The 10,071-nt window shown below is 45.5% G+C and overlaps 1 protein-coding gene across 1 annotated transcript; it reads left to right on the top strand.

Moving 5' to 3' along the window:
- The first annotated feature begins 506 nt into the window (after positions 1–506).
- Positions 507–9,648, top strand: ORAI2 (ORAI calcium release-activated calcium modulator 2). The gene is made up of 3 exons (XM_009479892.2): positions 507–523; positions 1,697–1,937; positions 7,047–9,648. The coding sequence occupies exons 2-3, from the start codon at positions 1,710–1,712 to the stop codon at positions 7,590–7,592; spliced, it is 774 nt and encodes a 257-aa protein (XP_009478167.1). The 5' UTR covers positions 507–523; positions 1,697–1,709; the 3' UTR covers positions 7,593–9,648.
- Positions 9,649–10,071: the final 423 nt, after the last annotated feature.

The following is a 10,071-nucleotide window of genomic DNA, read 5'->3' as shown; positions in this document are numbered from 1 at the left end:
AATAATTTGAAAACTGCTGAGCAGTTTTCAGGAGCCATCCTGGAGTCCCCCAGGGGCTGTAATAGTGGCCTTGTCAAAAACTGTCCAGAAGAACAAGTCTTGTGTTCTCGCTGCCATCCTTACTATGTCTGAGGGGGCTGAAATCTGAAAGCCCACTGTGCTCAGGAGGGACGGACAATCTTACGACCTGCAATGCTTTATTTGCTGCTGAAGTCTAATCTTTCTTACTGTGCCTGGAACAGCTTTGCTCCCTTTTAGTAATACCATTCAGAGTTGTGGGCAGTTGGTGTCTTTTTTATCTTTGCCAGTTCCTCAAATCTCACCGCAGACGCTGGTTTATTAGCTGTCACCATGTGGCCCACGTACACGGAGGGCTGGATGGAGCAGGGGGAGGATGCAGGCAGGGCTGGGGCTCCTCTCAGGCGAACAGCAAGGTGCTTATGACCTTGAGGTGTGGAGCTGGGACTAATTAGTACCACACTGTGTGTGATTCTGGGCATGCATCTCCTCCTTCTAGGAGCTGGTAAGTATTTATGGCCAGAAAGGTCTCGTGTGGTGCAGCTCTGGTGTTGCTTCCGCCACTGCCATGGTGGTCGGTGGCAGAGCTGTGAGTGGGGGGATTAGTCAGAGAATCGTGGTTTCCATTCTTCGGAAGGCTGAGTTAAATACTCAGTTTCACATGTTTGTCAGAGTTGAGAAATTCTTGCTCAAAACATTTAGCGAATCCTGTTCTGTGTCCGTGGATGGCACGGAGACCACCAGAGCCATTCGGCAGCAGCCTGGCGAAGTTGTGGTGTAAGGAGGGGGTGGCTTGGACCTTGCGCTTGTCTCTGCTGGCTGCTGTGGCATTCACCACCTGAAATAGTCTTGCTGCTTTCTTCCATCTTTCAGTGTAATCTCTTGAATCTGAGGATGCTGAAACTACCTGAAAGGCACCTAGCTTTTCCCCTTGGAATTGTCTTTTCCTTTCCCCATCCTAAGAGCCACCGGTGGAAGTCAGGGCACAGGATTCTTGGTTAGATGCGGCTGATAAGTGGAGTGTGAGCAGTTCAGGAAATTTAACTTCCCGCTGCAAGAGCTTGGGAAGTTCATTTGTTAACCCTACACAGCATTCAGCTCCATGACTATAGGGGAGGACTTGGGGAAGAACTGTGCCCATCTAAACTGACCTACGATGAGCGACGTTTTAACTGAAAACCTGGTTTCCAAAGAAAGAGCAAAAAGTGACTCCCTGAACATGCTAGCTGGAGTTACTTTGGTATGCTGAAGCAGATGCATTTGAAGCCAATTGGTGATGCGCTGTGAAATTAATTGTCAGCTTAAAACAAAATTGTAAGATGGGGGCCCTGTTTCCAAAGTGTCTTTATGTAAAACACGGGTTTTTTTATTAGCAGGGAGGAATTAAAGGGGAAAGTTGAGATGCCAGCTTTGAAATGAAAAGCCAGACGCTGTGCAACCTTCCTGAATTCCTAGTGGAGTAGTTCCCAGGTTTACTTGTGTAATCTTTCCTAGTTCTTATGGTCATTTTTAGAAATTACAGGTGGTACTTATCTGTTCTGTGCCTTGCAAGTGTGATGGTATTTGGTCCATCATTTTCTACTGACTGAGGGTAACTTTGTTTAAACGTAGTTTTTCCAGTAGTCGATGCTTGTCCTGTCTGCTACCTCCTTTTGAACTGACTATTTTGTTTCCTTAGCATTTCTCTCATCATGAGTTCCGAATTAAACGTTCCGGTGGATCCTTCCACTCCTGCTTGCTGCTCTGAACCTGGCACAAAAGGCATGGATTATCGGGACTGGGTCCGGCGCAGCTATCTGGAACTGGTCACATCAAACCACCATTCCGTTCAAGCCCTTTCATGGAGAAAATTGTACCTGAGCCGAGCCAAACTGAAAGCTTCCAGCAGAACTTCTGCTCTGCTCTCTGGATTTGCAATGGTATGTGTACTTTGTAGCAACGCCTTCTGGATCGTGAAGGTTTTGGTTCTGTAAAATCATCTACGAATCGGTGTTTTCCTCCTGTGAAGAAGCAGGACTTACTGTTGTTTTCTGAAGAGGCAGGAGGCATCTGCCTGGGGGCTTCTGCTTGGCTGCTGCTGGAAAGCTTGAGGCTGGCTCTCAAGGCAGGAACAGATACGTGAGCTGCCCAGCAGTCAACCCGCACGCTCCCAAGTCAGCCCTTTAAGAATACTAATCCCCTACCTGCAAATGATCCCGAGTGCTCCAGCAGTGTTGCTAAACAGTACAGGACCTGGGCTCTCCTTTGGCCCCGAGGCCAGTCGTCGCTGGCTGCCTTCGCATGAGGTTGCACTTGGGCGTGGAGCTCCTCGCAGCAACCGCGGGGCCCAGGTCCTGAACATTGTCTTAATTTCTTTATGTGCTTTTTTGGGTCATGGTGTCTAAAATAAGGTGGAGGTTGGGTCACACTCTGCCAGAGTGAAATTTGCATGGTGTGATCGGGGAGATTGTGCCGTGTGCTGAGGTATGAGCAGAGGCCCTGGTGGCAGAGGACTCAGTAGCCTGGAGGGAGTTGGCTCCTGGTAGATTTTTGTCAGTGCTGCCTATCGGGAATAATCCCTGGTACTTGCTTTCCTCCATGCAGCACCTGGGTGTTGTCTGGAAGCTATCTGCATAGGTCACAACCATGTCAGGGAGTGAGCAAATACACAAGATGGAGACAGTCAGCAGTCCAGTGCTCAGACCTGTCCGAGCCGTGGTGTTAGCAAGACACGGCCGTGCTGTGTCAGCGTGAGCCTCTTCATCTCCCCTCCGGTTCTTGCTTACTGGGAGTGAGAACTGAAACCTGTTTGGGGGAGGTTTTCTGCTCAGGAAATGGACAGGTCTGGTTGTTCTGAGCTCTGTCGCTGAATGCAGAGAGCAGTGCCTGGGTGAGCGGGACATGATGCGATGGACTGCAGCTCAGGAGCAGGGGGGAAGACACGTCTCGGGAACTTTCTGGATAGCTTTCCTTGTTTTATTTTAGCTCCTTCCATGGTTTTTTTTCCTCTCCCAATCCCCTAGAATGTGAATCATCTGTAACATTACAACAGTCTGTTGGGGATGACAAAGTTGGCCACCCAAAGTGAAGCTGGAAAAATGCAAGCGGGGAGTTAGGTGGGAGCGGGCTGAAGGGGAGAGAGGGTGCTTGGTTGCTTTGCGATTCCTCTCCGCTCGCTGACTGCGTGCATGCGATGCTCGTAAAACTTTTCAGGCAGCGTATGTTGGTTTGTCACCAAACTTGTGTGCTGAAATGGCAGAAAAAACCTCCTCATTTTGAGAAAGTTGACTGCTATCTGGTAGACTTCTTTCACTCAGAAGCTTTCTTACTTTAAAAAGCAGCTCATGTGCTTGCCCTTCGTGCCTCTGGGTTACTTGACTTCTGTGTTAGTCATTTGTGACCGTACTCCTCAACGTGATTATTAAGGTAACGTTTTGTAGTGTTGTGAACTGCTCTGCCTAGGCAGCGTGGTTGCACAAGCAGGTGCCGGTGCTGGGGCGTTGCTGGGACTCGGGGGGGCCCGCAGCCCACCCACGCTGCGGCGCTGAACCACGTACTGGAAAACAAAGCCTGCCTTCTCAACTTGCGCAACAGAAAGTTGCTGAAAGTCCTCGGCAAACACACAAAATTAACCATTTGACTTCTAGTCTCTTAAACTGTTTAAAACGCAAGTCAGATAAACACGTAAGTTAATTATAGATCACCAGTTTAACATAATAAGGACACCTAAAATCAGCAATTGTCAGAAATCAAATTTTTTGCAATAAGTAAATCTCTTTGTTGGCAAGCTTTTTCCCAACTGATTGTACTGGGCCTTCCAGTGAAAGCTGAGGTATCTACTCCTACCCAGCTATTTCTCCTCTAGTAATTTGGCAGGCAGGTATTTAGTACACGGATGTTTACTCTCTAATAAGAGCATCTATTTGGCTATTGATGAAAGTAGAGAAGTTATTTAGAGTTAAATAGTTTCCCTGAAGCCCTGCGTGCATTTAACTGTGTAAACAAATGTCATACAGGGCTTGGCTATTACTTTATTTACTTCCCTGTCAGTGTGTTTGATTCAAGCCAGTTCCATATTGGCTGAAAATTATTACGAGCTGATGGATATTTAATCAACAGGCAGTGGCTTTGATCCAGCTCCTTCTGGACAGGCTGCAGAATAATGCGAACCTTCCTCGTTAGTCGATGCTATCTCTGGTATTTCTGGCAGAGTTGGGCAGATCAGGAGGATCTGGGTCCTTTCCAGTGCCAGGTCTGCTTGGAGGTGGGCTGTAGGGCTACTGCATTTGCCCCAGGGAGACTGCAGACTAAGGAGATTTAGAAGGAGCTTAGAAAGCCCCCTTAATCATTTTCCTGGTGGAAATAAGGGCTATTACTGCTAGTCAGTCTTCTCGATACTTGTCCAATTGCTACAGGATATGTATTTGACTTTTAAAAACAAAAAAAAATCCAACAGATCTACTGGAGTGATTGTTTTTAGCGGCTGCCAAACCATCTGTGTGAATGTAACATGGTTTATGTTAAGCCATTTGTCATCTTTTTGCCTGATACTATCTATCCTGGTCTAAATTGCTCAAGATGAGCATCTTCTTTGTTGTGGACAATCTGGGCTACACTGGTATAAGAAAACCATAATTGCATGTAATTTAATTGCAGTTTAATTCTAAAAGGTTGTGAGTACTTGGTCCTTTACCAAACCTGTGAGTATGGAGTTCAAGAGGGCAATTCTCAAGCTTAAAGTTAAGCCTATGCTGAGATACTCTGCGGCTCGACAGAGTGCTCAGCGCCTTGCAAAGTCAAGCCCTTGACACCTTGGCTTCTGGGAGGAGGTTACAATGAAGGGGGCTGTTATCACGGAAGAGTGTAATTGTATCAAACATGACATATTAATAGTTTTACAGACTAAGCAAGCATATTTAATGATTTTTAAATGGGTTGTGTCAGCTTGTCCTCTTTCTCTTATCCCAGTCAGAGAATGACATGACAGTCTGTACAGGGTAAAGCAATAGGAGCTCCCTCACCTTTCCAGTACTTGTTCGGGTTAAATGAACTGTTTTTCTGCCTTGCTGCCCTATCTGGATTGTTGATGTTTTTCCCTGAAATACCTCTTAGTGAGCCATCAGCCAGTGTTAAAAATTCATCACATTGCACAGCTGAAGCTAGCCCTAGGGAATAGGTTAGTCTGGGAGGAAACATCCAATTAGCTGAAAAGTGCTGCTCATGCGAAGGATAACAAGTAGAAATTGATATGTTGACATCAGCCAGGCTTTCAGCTTTAATATAAAGCTATAAATTGAACATGCAGGTACAATTCCTGTTCAGCTTGCTGAATACTAAGACTCTGGGTATTACAGCACCCAATAATGAACAATATACCTGCAGCTTTCCTTGGCTCGTAGGGTGTGACGTGACAACAACAGCACTGTACAAATTCATTGTACAGAACGGTGCAGCAGAGAATAAGTTTGATCTTCTTCTCGAATCAATATGGGGGGATCTTCAAAGAGAACATATGCAAGGCAGTGTGGCATGTGTTTTAATTAACTTGACCTTGCAATAGATGGTGAAGTCAATCCTGCATTATTATTTTCTCTGCTATATGACAAGAACTACTGTGAACTGCAAACAGGAACCTTTAAAAAAACAACAAAGTAAAAACCGCACATGTTCATAATCAGAACAAAAGTCTGTGAACATCCAAGAACTGCGACAATTTTTTTGGTGTCTCTAATATCCTAAATAGTTGATGTAGGTACAAAATTTGGACTTTCAGAGATTGACCGTTTGCTGCCCCAAACACACACATTGTATCATGGTTGCTTGCTGCTTGTTCGGACTTCGCCTTCTCATGATGGTCTTGAGGGGCACTGCCCTGAGGCAGGCGTCCAAGCATTGGCTTCTCCTTTCTTTAATGCATCCAGCAAGCTGTGCCATGCCGGAGCAGCAGGTTGCTTGGGATCACCAGAGGTTTTGCCTGCTGCCAGGCAAGTTAGTATCTGTGCAAATCATGAAGTACAGCTGCAGGTCTCAGGAAGCCACTAGAGAGGAACATTTGATAGTCTTGTCCACTGTTTTTGTAGCTTCTCTTAGCACAAGGTTTCTGCAGTCCTTTCAGGGATGCTGCCACACAGAAGTACTAGTTTACTTCCCAGGTAGGTTAAGTGATCTTACAAATTGTTATGCTAAACCAGTTAGCAAGCCTGCAAGAGGACTCCAGTTCTGATCTTAGAGGAGCCCCTTGCTCTCTTGCGCTTATTCTGCTTTATTTGATTAAAGAAAAAATAGACTACTTTAGGGACTTGCTAAAAGATAGCTCTTGTTTTGAGAAAACAGATTCCTATCTGAGTTGTTGAACACACCTATAATCCAGTAGCTGTCCACTTCTGTTGAGTCTATCAGTAAGTTATTAGCTCTCAAGGGAGAAATTTGAGGATATAAATAACTTGTATCTGGGCATATTTGTAATAAAAACAAACGCACAATGTTCTGAGAATAGAAGGCAGCTATTTTAACTAGGGACTAACTTAAACTGTAAAGTAGCTTGCATGCTTCCCATGGGGGGTAGTGAAACCTTGCTGGCCGCTGGCCAGAAGAGCTGCTTGCTTTTGCTTTTTGTTATGTGCCTGAAGCTGAAGCTTCCTGCAACTGCAGCCACAAGTGGTGAACGGAAGGAGAATGTGTGATGGGCGGGCAGGCTAGCAGGCTGTCAGCTGCCTCTGAGCTCCACTTGTTGTCTAATGAGTTCCTTCTGTTGTGTGTTTGGTCTGATGCAGTTCGTATGGCTCACGGTTGCAAGGAGGGATACGTTATTTCAGAAAACTACAGCGCAGAAATGTGCACGTGAGCCTTCAGAAAGGCCAAGCTGCAGACTGCATGTATGTCTTCATGGGAAACAGAAATGATCCATCTAGGCTGCCATTCTAAAAAGCACTCGAGCGTGTACTTGACCTTAGGTGTTCTTCCTGAATAAAGATGCTTTCCTGGAAGAAAGCCTTGAAAAGAGGAAAACTAGCAGCTGTTGACAAGCTTTTTTGTTCCTTTCCCCCCAGGTTGCCATGGTGGAGGTGCAGCTGGAGGTGCAGTACAAGTACCCCCAGATGCTGCTGATCGCTTTCAGTGCCTGCACAACAGTGCTCGTGGCAGTTCACCTCTTTGCCCTTCTCATCAGCACCTGCATTCTGCCTAACGTGGAAGCCGTGAGCAACATCCACAACCTGAACTCCATCAGTGAGTCCCCACATGAGCGCATGCATCCCTACATTGAGCTGGCATGGGGCTTCTCCACCGTCTTGGGGATCCTCCTTTTCCTTGCGGAAGTCGTGCTTCTGTGTTGGATAAAATTTCTGCCTGTGGGCTCCATCCTGAAAAATGAGACCACCAGCGTCCAGAAGCCCAGCGGCCATGCGGGTTGGCAGTCAGCACTGGTCTCCACCATCATCATGGTTCCAGTGGGTCTGATTTTTGTTGTCTTCACTATTCACTTCTACCGCTCTTTGGTGCGGCACAAAACGGAGCGCCACAACCGAGAGATCGAAGAGCTTCACAAACTGAAAGTGCAGTTAGACGGGCATGACAGAGGCATGCAGGTAGTGTGACAGAGAGGCACAGGCTGCTTCCAGCAAATACACTCAGCTAAGGCTAAGAGCAAAATACCTGTTTTGCTAGGTGGTGAGACGCACCAGTGATGGGTTGTCTTGAGGCTTAAATACGTAAACGCTAATTGCCTGCCATATATAGCTGTGGGTTCTAGTGCTGTTTCAGATGCTGGGGTCTCTGGCGTGTTTCTGGTCCTACACGCTCGCGTACTTACGTCGACACTGCCATGGAGTTCAAGGTCAAAACTTTATCTACCTTAACATTGGTTCAAAGGTAGCCAAAAATCTGTATTTTTTACAAATGCAATATCCTGTTGCCAAAAGTAAAACTGCATCAGCTGTGCAAAACGCCAGTGTGTGTGTGTAGGACCTGTCTTACGTGTCAGAACTCCCTGGCTGTCAGTGCAGCAGCAATTAACTGGCAGCTCGTTTCTAGAGCTGAGCTGGTTAATGAGGGTATCTGCAGCTGACTTGAGGACATCCAGGAAAGCACAACAGAAACTGAGAGTGTTGATCACCTTTGTTCCAAAGCAAGTATTCCATAAATACATAGCCAGAAAGAAATCAGCCTTAGCTTTTTATGTTCTTTACTTGCTATTGCTTACTATATTTTTACAGCTGGGGAGGTAGAATTTCGAATTGGAGGAGGCTGGGAAGTTCTGTTGTACTTTCTTCAGCAGCACCTCTCACTTTAGATTGAACAAATGCCAAGATCATGTGTTTTTTCCCAGTAAGAGGCGAGAGTGCCCAGGGAAGGCTTACAGGTGTTTTAGTTTTAACAAGGACATTCTTAAAACAGAACAGTGACAGGGAATTTAATGAGACAAAACTTTGAAGGACTAGAAAAGCAAGTTTCAAGGAGGTAAGGAGTGACAGCATATAGCATATTGTAGAAATCTGTCGCTATGTCGTCTTCATTTATGTATTGCAATGTCTTTTGCCTGATTTGCTGGAGGGAACAAGCCCAAATCCTGCATATTTCATCAATTGTTTCTGTGTTTTTGTCAGCTGTAGCGTTAGTCTGTCAAAAAGGAATGCTTCCTTCTCACTCCACCAAAGCAGGCAACTCCTCTGGTGGAACCTGGACCTGTACTGGCGAGTCTGACGGAGCTGGATCCAGCGAGAGAGCTGTGTGCCATTAAAGAGCTATCACATTTCATTTGAGCTGACTTTATTTTTTCAGCTGCAGAGAAAATGACACCTGCACGTCTATATTGCTTAGCAAGGGAAGCTTGTAAATTCTGTAGCATCCTTGTGGGTGAAAACTTCTGTAAAAATGATTTTGTGATTTATGGTAACTTTGTGGAGGAAAAAGCATGTTTTGCAATCATCAGCTCTTTTAAGGGAAAGTAAGGCTTTCTGCCACACAGGGCTGAAAGAAGCATAAGCACATTTTCTTGGCCCTGATCCTGTGCCGATTTCCTGCTCTGCACTCAAACATTGCAGTTTCAGAGTCTCCCAGGCCTTACAGGTTTCTGAAGTCATTAAGGATGTTTGTAATGTTCTATTTAGCCCTGGTCCCTTATTCCACTGGGATTTGAGAAATCTAATGACAGTGTATTACATGTCAGCTTCCCAGAATGGGAAGCACACGCAAATCCCAGTGCAGCAGGGTGAGGCTATCCCTATATTCCTCTCTGGCGAGGGCCTTGGGAATCCAACTCTAATCTCTCTTGTTTGTGTGCGAGTTTGAGCGTTGCTGAACAAGTTGCTTAGCACTGTGTCTGTGGCTTTCATCTGTTGTTCTTGCTGCAGTTGGCATGTACCATATTGGCTGATGTGCAGCAAAGAAAATAGTCTTTGTGTGCTAAATGTCTAGTCTCTACTTATGTGCATAGGCAAAAAATAAGGAGTGTCCTCCAGGAAGTGGGTGGTCGTGAAATTCATACGATCTCCCCAGGAGTCTGCCCTCACTCCCTCCTCTTTTTACCATAATAAAAATTAAAGGTTTATACAACAAAATCAGAGTTGAGTTTTCTGCCAAGTATTACACACGTAGGCTCTTCTACCCACAAAGTTTCTGTTGTGAGGCCGGAGCCAGACCAGATAAGATCAATCTCTGATCTGTACTTTGCAGTCTCCTTTAACATCAGTAATAATAGGACTCTATGCATGGTGGAGCTCAGGAGGTTGAGGAAAGTATTGAGCCATTTTTGTAATTTAAAAAAAAAACCAAAACCAAGTTTCACAGTGTGCATACAGTGCTGTGAAAGCAATGCAGCTCATTTGGAAACAGTACATCGTTCATTTAATTCTTTGCAAATGTAATAAACTTCAGCAAATGGAGAAATGCAGCAGAAACTGTGCTTTGATTTTGTAGAATAACTTGGTGAGGCTTTGGTGGGATTGGATCCAAGATAAGTCTCAAGGTAGCGGATTGGCAGCTGGAGTGGGATCACCTTACTCTAGCAGGGATTCTGAGGTACGGTTTGAGATGGTGTCCCAAGGGCGAATGCACTTAAAACAGAATAATAATGTG

This window comes from Pelecanus crispus, chromosome 12 (assembly GCF_030463565.1).
Source record: "Pelecanus crispus isolate bPelCri1 chromosome 12, bPelCri1.pri, whole genome shotgun sequence".
Taxonomy (NCBI): Eukaryota; Metazoa; Chordata; class Aves; order Pelecaniformes; family Pelecanidae; genus Pelecanus; species Pelecanus crispus.
Note: the sequence above shows the minus strand (reverse complement) of the source record. Positions and strands in the feature narration are given on the sequence as shown.